General features: G+C 42.8%; 1 protein-coding gene across 2 annotated transcripts in view; it reads right to left on the bottom strand.

Annotated features, from left to right (window-relative positions):
- Window positions 1–472: 472 nt before the first annotated feature.
- The window catches only part of CFTR (CF transmembrane conductance regulator), a 149,451-nt gene continuing 134,692 nt past the window's right edge, over window positions 473–15,231 (bottom strand). For both annotated transcript variants that reach the window (XM_038387769.2, XM_038387770.2), the window contains 3 exons: window positions 7,310–7,482; window positions 5,024–5,129; window positions 473–2,094 (listed from right to left, as the gene is read on the bottom strand). In XM_038387769.2, the coding sequence (XP_038243697.1) occupies window positions 1,888–2,094; window positions 5,024–5,129; window positions 7,310–7,482 (486 nt within the window). In that variant the 3' untranslated portion in view covers window positions 473–1,887. The remainder of the gene's footprint in view (window positions 2,095–5,023; window positions 5,130–7,309; window positions 7,483–15,231) is intronic.

Here is a 15,231-nt window from a genome sequence, read left to right as displayed (position 1 = left end):
TTCAGATGTTTGTTTTTGTTTGACCAAAACAGTTAGATGAAATCAACCATTTTCATGCATTCATGAATTGTTTTGGTTGACCAGAATCTGCATTTTTTTTTTTTTTGGTGAAAAAAAGTTTTGGCCAAAAAATTTCATCCAGCTCTAGTCACAATAACTATTGGCAGTCCAAAAGAATATTTTAAAAAGGATTTTATTCCCAGGGAAAACTAGAAATTTTTGTAATGAAATTTTGAAATGTATTAGTTGGGAGTACACAAAACGTCCCTTAGTGGTAATATAGCGATTATTGTTTGTGCCCTTATCTGAGAGAACATCTCAATTTAAAAGGGCTTGGGAAGTTCAACACTGTTTCCAGAGACATTTTGATACATCTGCATTGAGCTTAGAAACCAGAAGATATAAAACCTCCAAGGAAATAGACAATATAATTGTCTTTTTAACAAACCAAACAAAGCCAGACAGTGGAATTGTATACAGTCTTAATTTTATTGACATATGTACATCATGTTGTCTACTTTGGTAATAAATAGAATAAAAAATTAAATGCATTTTGTTTGGTAGGCAGTGTTCACTTAGTAGAAGCAGCAGAACATTTCTGTTGCAACTATCACGACTTGTTACATAAGCAGTTTGAGTTAAGAGAGTTTTTATTTAAATAGAAGCTTAACATACTTGTCTTGCCTGAATGCTTCCATGCGTCCCAATAAAAGTGACTTTGTATGCTAGTGGAGATGTCTTTGGGATACTGTCATTCCTCCCCCTCCCCCAGTTTCGTTATAACATGCAATAAAAAGGACTAGTGGCATAAAAAGGAGATGTTTCAAATATAAAAATTCTTTCTATACAAATATATTTGTCTTTATAGTGCATAATCACTCATAAAATACGGCATTCTCGTAATAAATGTTTGCAACAAAATATTAAAATAAAATATTCTAGAGAAAAGTTCAGTTGCATCTGAAAACTGCAAAAACAGAAGCATATAAAAACTGATTCCATTATTAAAGTCTACTTCAAAGTTTTTATTCTTTATACAAACTATGATAAAAGGCATGTAAAGGTGTCTGACCTAAACACACAGAATATTACTTCAGCTGCTGGAAGTCCTGCCATTTAATACAAGGGGACTGCCCATATCAGCATGCTCTCCAACCTGTCAGTGTTTGCAAGGCTGGGCCAATAGTCTACTAGATTCCAGAAGGAAATATTAACTCCCATGATCATCTTTTAACTGCTGTCATGACGGATGTTGAGCAGCTTGCAAGCCAACATCCTCTTTTCCCTTCATTCTCACCTGCGTGCTTGGAGCTGTGCAGTGTTGTGAAAGGGCATTTGCCTTTTCTGCAGTGTTGAAATACAGCAAGTGCCTGAAGAATGAGTCGGAGGAAATATTCTGGTGCTTTCTCAACCCCTGTTCAGGGAGTAAGTGAACTTAAAACAATCATTGTACATTTTTTATTTTAGTATTTTCCATTCAAGCTTGATTTTTTTTTAACATTCCTCCTCTGCCACCTTCCCCTCCTCCCAAACACACATCAGCAAACGTTTTGAAAATCTGATGAAATGATTAAGTCAGTCTAAACGGGTTCCTACCTCTGCCCTTCATCTAGTTTTGTACCACAGTAAAGCAGCTTTTACAAGGAAGCCTGGCTTACCAGAACAAGTGGTAAATCTTCAAGGATATGTAATGCCTCACACACAATTTGACCATTGGAGGGCAGCCACTTCCATAAATGTCATTTAATGCCTCCTGAAAGTTTGAATCTGTGCTTGTTCCTGCAATTTCAGGGGTGTTGGTCATGCTTCTGCCATTTTTGAGGTACAGTACTGTATTCCCCCAAACTCCACCAGTCAACTCCTAAGAGGAAGCATTTCCACCCATTCTCACAGCCTGGTCTCTTGCACTTCTTCCTCTGTCTCTTCCTGCAAGGCAGTAATTTTGGGTCTAGATTTGCGCTTGCTTGAATTCCTGCGGTGTAGTGGGAATATCTTAAGGCGATCGGAGTAGCTGATAGCCTGCCTGAAGGAATTCTTTTCATTCAGCAGCTTCTGGATTGACTCGTATTGCCGCACTTTATTTTCTTCTATTACCTAATTAAACATGTTCAATCAATTAGACCTATATCAATAGTGTTGATAGAATTCAGTTGACTAAATAAACTAGCAACGTAGCACAGACCGATAGGAGGGAAAACTTCAAGGACTTACGATGGGAAAAGAGCAAAAAAGCTGTTTTTACATACTTTGAAATGTCAAGTGACTGACTAATTTTCATTACAAACCAGAAAAAGAGTTTTAAAATTATGGTGTTTGGGAAATGTTCCTGGTGCTCAGTTTCAAAAATGGTCCTTTTTTTCTCTCTCTCTCTTTAGCTCATCTTAACTATGAAAGGCTTGACCTTAATCTCTCCTGTTTTGTTTTATTGACATTGCTGAGAAGTGCCTTCTTGTATTTTGGTGGGAGCTGGAGGAACCCAGGTTCAGTTCATGAGGGAATTACGAAGAATTATATTATAAAGAGTTTCATAATATAATAAATCCACTCCAAGGTAGGGAAGGAAAGGGTTAACCAGGAGCTTATTAAAGCAGGGATATACAAAAAAGCAGTGGAAGATTGGTGGAAGGGAACCAAGGGGGAGGGCTTTCCCTCCTCAAGCTGCATTTACACTATGGAGACTATACTGGAATAGCTAGGTCAGTGTAGCTATGTCAGCATAACCCTGTAGTGTAAACACAGCCTACATCCATGGAAGGAGTTTTTCCATCAGTGTAGGAACACCTCCTTCCTCCCTGAATGAAGTTAGCTGTGTCAATGCACCCATTCTTCTGTTGACATAGCTGTGTGTACACTGGGGTTAGGTTGCATCTTTCACACCCTTGACCAATGTAGCAATATCAATCTCACTTTCAGATGTAGATCAAGCCTTAGGCTAGGAAGCAAGCAGGAACTGACCCTCTTGCTATGCTGTTTAAACGAGACTGTTTTCAGAGTAGCAGCCGTGTTAGTCTGTATTCGCAAAAATAAAAGGAGTACTTGTGGCACCTTAGAGACTAACAAATGTATTTGAGCATAAGCTTTTGTGAGCTACAGCTCACTTCATCGGATGCATTTGGTGGAAACTGTGCAAGTTTATGAGACTGTGTAAGTTAAGGATTGTTTGCCATTCTGCTATCCTTTGTTTACTTTTTTTCTGGGGATATTTTGGACTTGCCTGAAGAAAGCCCCAGTCCCTTTATGGGCTTGTCTACACATAAACCACTATAGGCACACACCAGCATGTTCTCCTGTTGGCATAGGTACTCCTAGGTCAAGAGGAGAATTCTCCCATTGAGTAGCACTGTCTACACTGGGGGTTAGGTTGGTTTAACTGTCACATGAGAGGTGGATTTTTCACACCTCTGAACAACATAGTTATGCCAATCTAATTTCCTGACATTGTCACCCCAATGAGGGGCAGAGCATTGGGATGAGGTGCATGGGGATGTTAGCACAGCACAGAGTCATGGCCAGCCCCTATATGAGAGTGTGTTTAGTGCCCCCAATTGCTTTAATCCAGCCCCAGAGGTGGGAAGAGGGAAAATGTGAACAGGCATGGAGCTGGGGCAGACTGGTGTTAGGGCTGGGTCTAGGTGGCAAAGAGCTCTGCTACCTGAGCTTGCAATGGAGAGCTTTGGGGGAAGGAAGGAAGACGGGTACATGGAGACTGGCAAGGAGTGGAAGGAGTGATGACAGGAAGGTACAGCAGACTGAGGGGGCACTGAGGATGTGTATAGGGGACTGGAATGTTCCTGGGTTATCAGGAGTATGGAGGGGGATAGGGAAAAGCACCGCATTTTACCCATGTTAAGCTTGAAAAAGTTAAAACCGTCTAGTTATAAAACTTTGAGCCTAAACATTTCAGTGTGGATAAAACCCCTCTCCCTCCACTGCCCAATATCCCATCTTCTTCCAGCCAGCTCGTATGGGGTTGGTAGAGTATATTTCCATTACAGGGCAAGATGATGGGGCAAAGATATGGCTAGGTATATGGTGTACATTGCATGGGTGATAGTGGTACTTGGGGAATTGACTGGATCCCTTAACGTTTCATTTCCAGACATTCTTATTTTTTAAATTAAAGAGTTCTTAAAGGTTTGGAAAGAATGTATATTTTCTGAATGTTAGTGAAACTCCACTGAAATACACTTTAAATGTGTATTAGAAGGCTTTTGTTTGTGAATTAAAATGTATAACTAGAAAGGACTTTAATGAATCAGGCTCCACGATGGTCTACACAAAGAACTCCATCTTTTACATGAGGGTACAGTCCAGTATATAGTATAACAATAGTGGTTCAAAAGGGTATATCTTATTTATTGCATAGTCCACTTCCGTTTCAGATTATACGCTTGCTACCCAACTGCATAGCAATGCAACTCTAAAACAGCTATAATTTAAAGAGAAAACCATGCACTTGACCAAATGTATATGGAGGAAAACATTCTGAGCTATATGGTAGCAAAAGAAATATTAAAACATCCCTCTCTCTGAGAGCCAGGAAAGTATACAGGAAAATATCTGATTTTAAGAGCCACTTCTCAGCTTTCACACACAGTTCATCCCATTTTCTTTACTAGCCATTGTTATCTACTGAAAGAACATAACTACAATACTGGCATTTCCTTAACAAATGATTAACAGTTTTTAACACAGAAAGGAAATTTCAGGTTGTTTCTAGAGAGAAACACAGCAGTCTAACCATCTTAGGCAGGATACTTCTGTTGCAGTTCTCTAGTTGCTATCCTGCCCATATTAACTAAAAACAGATACAGACACCTGTATATGTGTTTTAATAACGTACAATAAAATGACAATTCTTAGGCACTTCCAGCCAATTAGAATAAAGAAGGCACCAGGTATTTGAACTGACCCCAGGCAGCAGATGTGGCTAATCTAACCATAGAAGAGTTACTTAAAATATTGTGCAAAGCCCATATCTGTCAATTATAAGGAAATCACTTTAAAAAGATACAGCACTCACCAAAAATTGCTGACATTCCAACATTGCTTCTAGTCTGTGTTCTGAGAGTATTACTGTACAGTTTGCAAATGCATGCTTGAGTGTTTTTCTAATCACCTGGAAGGTTCTGAAAGATAAAACAGTTTTGGCATGTAGAATGTTATACAGAAATTGGCACATTTTAGGAAGTTATCAACATACAACCTTTTAATACTGAGCTGAACAATGTAAAGATTTCAGAATGACACACATAAAATTACACTCCTGCTACAGTAAATTGCAATTATAAAATTTAAGTTGTAATTAAAATTATTTGACACATTTTTATAATTCTGTAATGTATATAGAAATTTATGATGTCCCTTTTAGTAAATGTGCTATCCAGTATTATCATTATTTTGGTGTAATTTCCCTATTTCTCTGGGTTGGCTAGAGAGGAGTTGAACTAGTTCATACTCTATCAAACACAGCAGTGATGTTTAGTTAAGCCTGTGATGTTCACCATTCAGTGTATTAACAAATGTGTACCCTGCGCTATCATGAAGTGCCACACTCAGGATATGTCTCCACTGCAATTAAAAACATACGTCTGGCCTGTGCCAGCTGACTCAGGCTTGCTGGGCTCAGGCTGCTGGGCTGTTTAATTGCAGTGTAGATGTCCGGGCTGGGGCTGGAATCCAGTGTCTAGGACCCTGTGAGATGGGAGGGTCCCAGAGCTTGGGCTAAAATAGTAAGAGTGGTGGTGTTAGCGCTAAACATTGTATTCACATACGCTGACAATTATTGACTTATTTAAGGCTCTGGCACCTTTAAAAGGTATCAGAATTAACAAATGTCTTCCAGTGTGTAATCTTTCAATGGCCTGCAGTTCTTCTCATTCCATACTGTCCAGTGGACAATGTCTAAGATATTAATATCTCTACAAGGTGCTGTCTCTCAGACTTGGAGTTCCTAAGAATTACATCCAAAAATGAGTGCTATTATAGGAGACATTACCAGGGCAAGGCACCAGCAATTGAGAAATGGTTTCAGAACAACTGAAACAATTTGGTACTTGATCAAATATATTATGAGAAAGAGGATTTTGCATATGCAGTCACTGCTTTTTATAGGCTGAAAATATTTTTATTTCAAACCAGTAAAAGATACTGTTATAGCAGGCAAGTGGCTATACAGTGAATTAATTCACCACAGGAATTCTCTCTCCTTTTTTTTAATCCCTCACACTAGCCTCAGTGAACATTTAACCAAATAGTGTAGTTTTTGTTCCAGTAGGGAGATTGTTTAAAAAGTTTCAGACAGAAGATAAAATGTTTTTATTGCTGAGTTATAAAGCTCTAAAATAGTAGTTCGTTCCAGGCAACTGTCTCATTTTTCCTTGTGCTCCTTCTCAGCTGTTTGCTAGATCCATCTCTTCACGACAGCCTTACACTTATATTGTAAACTCTTTGGGGCAGAGATTGTCTTTGCTACATGTTTGTAGAGTGACTAGCTTAATGGGGCCTTGCCCTCCAGGTGCTACTGTGCTGGAAATAATAATTAGTAATCATAACAATAACATGCTCTCGTGTATTGAGCACAGGGCTAGCAGCCAGGAATTCCTGGGTTTCTAATCCTAGTTCTGACACTGACTTGTTTTGTGGCCTCAGTCAATTCCCTTAACCCATTTGAGTCAAATTGAAACTTCGTATAGTTAATGGAGTTGTACTCATGCATTAGGGATAAAATTGGCCCTCTGTGTTAGTTTCCCCACATATAACGTACCTACCTCCCAGATGTGGTGTTTATAGTACCCTTTGAAGTAAAGTTGTAAATATTTTTATTAAGGGGTAAATTGTGACTTGAATTGTACACCCATAAAAAGGAGTAAGAACCCAGGGGAGTACCCAGACCCTCTAACTGTGTAGGAGTAAGTGGGGATACTTGCCTGCTTACTCTCTCCTGCGAACAGCTAGGCAGAGAAAAGTAAGGAATGGCACTCTTTTTTCTACTATGCACACTTTGGCAGAGTAACTGAGCCCAGTGCAGGGGTAGTAATGTACCACTGGTACAGCTCACCTGTAAATTACTAATCTTCCTGGAGCATAGAGAAAGCAGGGGCAGGACCGCATGTAAGGCACAATGATTCCTAGGGTAGCTACTGGGATGGTATAGTTTATGTTACCTCCCTTGCTCAGGGCTGTACCTTAAGTTGAAATCTAGCCTTAAAAAGGACTAGAAATATGACAAAATAACTTTCTTTGCTGTGCTGCCTCACTGACTTCCCTACCTCACACTGGAATATAGTAAAGAATCAGGAAAACTTACACAGGATCAAGATGAGCACTTGGTTCATCAAGCAGCAGGATTTTAGCTTTACTGAGAACTGATCTGGCGAGACACATCAATTGTTTGTGCCCATGGCTGAGGACACAGCCACCATCTACAAGAACAAAATCAAGCTGGCCTGGAAAATGCTCTATTACAGACTTCAGTCCAACCTGCAGGAGATAAAAATCAAAGGAGAAAGCTGTATGTCAGAAATTGGTACAGCAACCAATTTTGTACGTCACAAATTGTTACAGCAACCCATCCTTTTAACCCCTCTGCCTTTTGATTCTGAGACTGAGCAGAAAATGTGATCTGAAGAAATGAGAATCTTTGGTATAAAATTTTTCAAAACAAAGAGTTGAAAGATGTGAAAGATCATGTATTTCTGATTCAGAATGAACACTGAGGCTTATGTCAGAACATTGAGAGTTAAAGTTGTTTGCTTATAAGACATAATGAGATTTGGTGTTTTGACCAAAAGGTTCTGAGTTAGCCATCTAAAAGGAAAGCAATTCCTTTTATTCAGTGGTGATGTGCATCATCAGTAATGCTGAGGGAAGATGTTTCCAAAAGCATCCAGGGCTCCTTAGTTACTAGGACTAGAAATCTCACACAGCACACTACACCAGCAGAGAAAATAACACAGATCTCCAGAGCAGTTGTAACCATGGCTTTGAGACTATTTCCATCCATTTCTTCCTTTGTCTGAAAGATTACAAGAACACCACACGCTTTAGCATGTTTCCCCAAAATGCTTAGACTCACTACAATCTTTGGCCTGAACAATCTTCCAGAGGCATTGTCAGAGAAATTTTGACCTTACCAACTATTTTTGTGAATTCCAAAACTCAGAAATATGCATTATTGTATTGCTATAAGATATGCAACAACTTAACTTACAGTAAAACTGAAAATAGTGGTTATAAAGGGAAAAACTGGTTTTGCAAATGCCATTTGTAATTTTTCAACTCATTTTCATTCTGTATCACAAGGCAGGAAGAATTCCAATCCACTTCCTTTTCATCTAATACAGGAGCTCTAGTAAAGCAGAATGCCTAAGCCCAGATGATGAAGTTCTGAAGAATTCAGTTTAGTGTTTGGTTTGGTTTTTTTCAGCTGCATACCAGCTGTGTGCAGGTCACTGCTCACTTCTTCACTCCTCAGCTATCTGCTCATTCACTGAGCCAACTGATACAAGTAGAAAGGATCCTTTCATTTTAAAACAATGTCTGCACTGGTCACGGGGCCAAATTCTGTTCTGATGTACATTCTTTGCAGCCTTTCTGATTCTGACTGAGAGAAAAATTTGGCCGAGGGAGTCTGCATGGCACTGTAACATGATGATACTGAAATACCATGCCAGCATTGCCCACACACCTCCTGGGTGTGGTGCTCTGTCCCATGTAGTGTCACTGAGACCACTTAGAGATCAATGAGTCTGCTACAGCCTTAGCAAACAGCCAGGTGGCTTTTAGCTTATGCAGTAGAGGCTCATGCATTTAGCTCCAAAGATCCCAGGTTCAATCCCACCCACTGACAACCAGGGTCTGTCGGTGTTACACCAACGCCACAACAAAGTGTTCAAGTTTAGTCGTTCCATACTTTGACCTAGAAACACAAAAGTACATAAGTGCCTATATCCAGGTTTATGTTGCCTAAATCTTAGTTTTAGGCTTCAGTGCAATTCACAAAATTCCAGCTGAACCCAGTGGGTACCTACGTTTTTGCAGTATGGTTCCCTAGACAAATATGTTTCTGCTTCTGGGCATGCACACTACTGCCTCCCTCTAGGCATCCGAGTGTTTTTCTCCTGCCTAAACCACAGAGTAATTCACAAACCAAGGGAAGATAGGCACTTGGATGTCTTACTCATAAGCAAAGCCTGAGCTGCGAGGTGTGCTCGGAGGGTGGCTACTGCATCAGGTCCTCAGGTGAGTTCACACAAAACAGCTGTGGGGGGGGGGGGTGAAGGTTGCAGCAGGGGGACTTGATCCTGGTCACCCACATCCTGGGTTAATGCTCTAAAGCCAGGCTGTGGAGCCATTCTCATGCTTATGTGCTCATTCTCTCTCTCTCTCCCCCTCTCCCTCTCTGGCTGAAATTATTTATCCAGAATGCAACAGCTTCAACAGCAGAGATTGAGGGAAACCTACATCAAAATATCCCATAGGATAATGGCTAAGCCAAGCACCTGAGAAATGGCACATCCAGTTCAAATCCCTTCTCCTCACCAGGTGAAAGGGAGCCTTGAACTCAGGGTCTTCTACAACAAAGATCGGTACCCTAGCCACTGGGCTAAAAGTTACGAGAAAACGTTCCACCCTAGCTACTTGCGGCAATGCCTTAGATGCCTAATACTAAAGAGGGTTCACAGCTGAGAATTGCTAGCCAATGTAGGTACCTCCATGCAACCTAGACTTAGATGCCTATCTCGGAGACGGGCAGAGTTTAACACCCATTCCTGTTGTCAGCATCTCCCATTGGCTAGCTTAGTTAGCTCCCCACTTAGCATGCTGGGTTTTGTAGATCTCATTCTGAAGTGCCTCTCTCTCCTCCTGTCCTGTATAGGGAGCCGAGGCACCTAACTCAGGCTTTGCAAATTGCAGTGAGTTCTAGTGGCAAAAGTTAGGTATTGCAACACTCAGCATCACAACACCAAAGTACCATTGTGAATCTAGGCCCTTGATCTTAAACGTGAGCTGCAAAGAAAGTTAAAAAGTGATGTTGACTTCAGCAGTAGCTACTGACTGTCCTCACTGCACCCTGCAGCAGCTAAGGTGGAGCAGAAGCATTTAACACAGGAACAAGTGAAAATGTGACTTCCTCCCCAAGTCACATCAGCTGTTTGTAGCATTCTCTAACAAATCAGCTTTCAAGAGAGCACAGAGCCCATTCACAATCAGATCAGGCCTATTTTAAAAAAATGCATAGGATGATTCTGTAACATTTCTTTTTCACTGCTCTTTGTTTTACCTTTTTCAGTTTATTATCTGATATGCCAAAAAACAGTTTTTTCCTTAAAGTGACTTTCCTGACTCCTTGTGTTATGTCCCAGAATGGCTGCAGCCCCCTGACTATGCACACTTTAAAATAAAAATTCTTCTCAGTATTGTAAATAAGGCCTAGCTCTTTAAAAATCTCCTTTTTAGTTTATACCTGGAGAGGAAATTCCCAGCCAAAAAACATCACTAGAATTTGCTTGTCTATTCAGCAAGGGGAGCAGTGTTCCATGCCTGGGACTCGCAGGCTCCAAGAAGACTAAGTGAGGAGAGCCCATATAGCTTTTTCCTCTCAGCTACACCTGCCTGAAAATGTTATGTCAAATTTTAGTGACTGGAAAATTGTTTTTTGACCAAACTTTTTCACAGAAAGTGTCTGCATGTCTCAATAAATATATAAAATAATTTTTTAAAATGTGTCTTTTTCCATTTGGAAACCAAAATTTTCACTCAAAAATAAACATTTAGTTTTTGGCTAAAAATTCAATTTTCTACTGAAAGTTTTGACATAAGTGGGACCCTCCCCCATCATTTTAGTCAAAATCTTCCACAGGGAGACAAAATAATTTCGATCAGCTTTAGTCTGAACCTGCAGCCACTAGCCAACTCCCACTTCTCATCCCTGGAACTTCCACCACAGTCTGTGTAGGAGGATGGGAAGGAATCATCACGGCACTCTCTTCCCTGCGATGTGGGAAAGAAAAAGAACGAACCTCCTGTTGTGGACCTTGTGAGCAGAGGGAGAAAGCCAGCCAAGCCCTGGATGCAGGAAGCAGACTATGCCCCCTACCAGAGTTGCCATAAGTCCAGGAGACAAAAGGGGGAAGAGAATTTTTCTGGTGCTGGTTGTCTGACTCTCTTGTCCATTCCATGGGATGAGCAGTGCAGGGAAGACAGTGGCCAGATGGGGTGTTTGAGGGAGGTTGTGATTGAACAGAGCTGACTGGGAAGAAACAAAAAGGAGGCAAAGACTGATAATGAATGGGGGGAAAGTTAGACAGCCAGAGGCAGGGATAAACTGTTGGAAAGGGGTATGTAATGGGGTATACAGAATCTTCAGGGCTTTACAGGAGCACTCCCTTGGCCACGAGACTCTCCGCTCCCAATTGTCTAGCATGGGAACAAAACCCCAGAGAAGGCATAGGAATAGATTAGTGCCCTAGATCTGAACTGTTGAAGCTTTGTGAAGAAACGCCTCATTTGTAAGCCCCAGAGTCTGATCAGGACTAGGAGATAAATGGAGCTTCTGAAAAGTGGACTAGCAGGAGTTCATTGCTGAATCTGCACTAATGAGTACAGGTGATACTCATTACTTGATCAGAAGCTCATGGGAAGAGCTGGCAGTCTATTTGAAGGGGAGAGAGCGAGAGCTGAGACCTAACTCTCCACTTCCTTGTATCCTGTCAGCACTAAGGTTAAGATTTTGTCAGGGGGTGTATTTATTAAAAGTCATGGACAGGTCCTGGCCAATAAACAAATCATCAACGCCTAAAGCCCTGCTGTGAGGTGGCTAACAGTCCAAGCCCTGCTCAAGGGGGGGCTGACAGCCTGAGCCCTGCCAAGGCAGGGCTGAAGTCATGGAAGCTCACCTAAACGCATGAAATCCATGACCCCCGTGACGGTCTCATAGCCTGAGTCATCACTTATACCTGTGCAAAGTGAAGTGTGACGTGCTACCAGAGCTATTTTACAACCACTCTGAATAGCATTAAATGCATCAAGCCCTCGGATCGCTACCCCTTCCTGCTTCTCCACGTGGGCACCAATGATACTGCCAAGAATGACCTTGAGCGGATCACTGCGGACTATGTGGCTCTGGGAAGAAGGATAAAGGAGTTGGAGGCGCAAGTGGTGTTCTCGTCCATCCTCCCCGTGGAAGGAAAAGGCCTGGGTAGGGACCGTCGAATCGTGGAGGTCAACGAATGGCTACGCAGGTGGTGTCGGAGAGAAGGCTTTGGATTCTTTGACCATGGGATGGTGTTCCATGAAGGAGGAGTGCTGGGCAGAGACGGGCTCCATCTTACGAAGAGAGGGAAGAACATCTTTGCCAGCAGGCTGGCTAACCTAGTGAGGAGGGCTTTAAACTAGGTTCACCGGGGGAAGGAGACCAAAGCCCTGAGGTAAGTGGGAAAGCGGGATACCGGGAGGAAGCACAGGCAGGAAGGTCTGTGAGGGGAGGGCTCCTGCCTCATACTGGGAATGAGGGGCGATCAACAGGTTATCTCAAGTGCTTATATACAAATGCACAAAGCCTTGGAAACAAGCAGGGAGAACTGGAGGTCCTGGTGATGTCAAGGAATTATGACGTGATTGGAATAACAGAGACTTGGTGGGATAACTCACATGACTGGAGTACAGTCATGGATGGTTATAAACTGTTCAGGAAGGACAGGCAGGGCAGAAAAGGTGGGGGAGTAGCACTGTATGTAAGGGAGCAGTATGACTGCTCAGAGCTCCGGTACGAAACTGTGGAAAAACCTGAGTGTCTCTGGATTAAGTTTAGAAGTGTGTGCAACAAGAGTGATGTCATGGTGGGAGTCTGCTATAGACCACCGGACCAGGGGGATGAGGTGGATGAGGCTTTCTTCCGGCAACTCACGGAAGCTACTAGATCGCATGCCCTGATTCTCATGGGTGACTTTAATTTTCCTGATATCTGCTGGGAGAGCAATACAGCGGTGCATAGACAATCCAGGAAGTTTTTGGAAAGCGTAGGGGACAATTTCCTGGTGCAAGTGCTAGGGGAGCCAACTAGGGGGAGCGCTTTTCTTGACCTGCTGCTCACAAACCGGGTAGAATTAGTGGGGGAAGCAAAAGTGGATGGGAATCTGGGAGGCAGTGACCATGAGTTGGTTGAGTTCAGGATCCTGACGCAGGGAAGAACGGTAAGCAGCAGGATACGGACCCTGGACTTCAGGAAAGCAGACTTTGACTCCCTCAGGGAACAGATGGCCAGGATCCCCTGGGGGACTAACATGAAAGGGAAGGGAGTCCAGGAGAGCTGGCTGTATTTCAAGGAATCCCTGTTGAGGTTACAGGGACAAACCATCCCGATGAGTCGAAAGAATAGTAAATATGGCAGGCGACCAGCTTGGCTTAATGGTGAAATCCTAGCGGATCTTAAACATAAAAAAGAAGCTTACAAGAAGTGGAAGCTTGGACATATGACCAGGGAAGAGTATAAAAATATTGCTCGGGCATGTAGGAAAGATATCAGGAGGGCCAAATCGCACCTGGAGCTGCAGCTAGCAAGAGATGTCAAGAGTAACAAGAAGGGTTTCTTCAGGTATGTTGGCAACAAGAAGAAAGCCAAGGAAAGTGTGGGCCCCTACTGAATGAGGGAGGCAAGCTAGTGACAGAGGATGTGGAAAAAGCTAATGTACTCAATGCTTTTTTTGCCTCTGTTTTCACTAACAAGGTCAGCTCCCAGACTGCTGTGCTGGGCAACACAAAATGGGGAAGAGATGGCCAGCCCTCTGTAGAGATAGAGGTGGTTAGGGACTATTTAGAAAAGCTGGACGTGCACAAGTCCATGGGGCCGGACGAATTGCATCCGAGAGTGCTGAAGGAATTGGCGGCTGTGATTGCAGAGCCCTTGGCCATTATCTTTGAAAACTCGTGGCGAACGGGGGAAGTCCCGGATGACTGGAAAAAGGCTAATGTAGTGCCCATCTTTAAAAAAGGGAAGAAGGAGGATCCTGGGAACTACAGGCCGGTCAGCCTCACCTCAGTCCCTGGAAAAATCATGGAGCAGGTCCTCAAAATCAATCCTGAAGCACTTAGAGGAGAGGAAAGTGATCAGGAACAGTCAGCATGGATTCACCAAGGGAAGGTCATGCCTGACTAATCTAATCGCCTTTTATGATGAGATTACTGGTTCTGTGGATGAAGGGAAAGCAGTGGATGTATTGTTTCTTGACTTTAGCAAAGCTTTTGACACGGTCTCCCACAGCATTCTTGTCAGCAAGTTAAGGAAGTATGGGCTGGATGAATGCACTATAAGGTGGGTAGAAAGCTGGCTAGATTGTCGGGCTCAACGGGTAGTGATCAATGGCTCCATGTCTAGTTGGCAGCCGGTGTCAAGTGGAGTGCCCCAGGGGTCGGTCCTGGGGCCCGTTTTGTTCAATATCTTCATAAATGATCTGGAGGATGGTGTGGATTGCACTCTCAGCAAATTTGCGGATGATACTAAACTGGGAGGAGTGGTAGAACGCTGGAGGGGAGGGATAGGATACAGAAGGACCTAGACAAATTGGAGGATTGGGCCAAAAGAAATCTAATGAGGTTCAATAAGGATAAATGCAGGGTCCTGCACTTAGGATGGAAGAATCCAATGCACCGCTACAGACTAGGGACCGAATGGCTCGGCAGCAGTTCTGCGGAAAAGGACCTAGGGGTGACAGTGGACGAGAAGCTGGATATGAGTCAGCAGTGTGCCCTTGTTGCCAAGAAGGCCAATGGCATTTTGGGTTGTATAAGTAGGGGCATAGCGAGCAGATCGAGGGACGTGATCGTTCCCCTCTATTCGACACTGGTGAGGCCTCATCTGGAGTACTGTGTCCAGTTTTGGGCCCCACACTACAGGAAGGATGTGGATAAATTGGAAAGAGTACAACGAAGGGCAACGAAAATGATTAGGGGTCTAGAGCACATGACTTATGAGGAGAGGCTGAGGGAGCTGGGATTGTTTAGTCTGCAGAAGAGAAGAATGAGGGGGGATTTGATAGCTGCTTTCAACTACCTGAAAGGGGGTTTCAAAGAGGATGGCTCTAGACTGTTCTCAATGGTAGCAGATGACAGAACGAGGAGTAATGGTCTCAAGTTGCAATGGGGGAGGTTTAGATTGGATATTAGGAAAAACTTTTTCACTAAGAGGGTGGTGAAACACTGGAATGCGTTACCTAGGGAGGTGGTAGAATC

Source organism: Dermochelys coriacea, chromosome 1 (assembly GCF_009764565.3).
Source record: "Dermochelys coriacea isolate rDerCor1 chromosome 1, rDerCor1.pri.v4, whole genome shotgun sequence".
NCBI classification, from domain to species: Eukaryota; Metazoa; Chordata; order Testudines; family Dermochelyidae; genus Dermochelys; species Dermochelys coriacea.
This window is presented reverse-complemented; position numbering and strand designations above follow the sequence as displayed.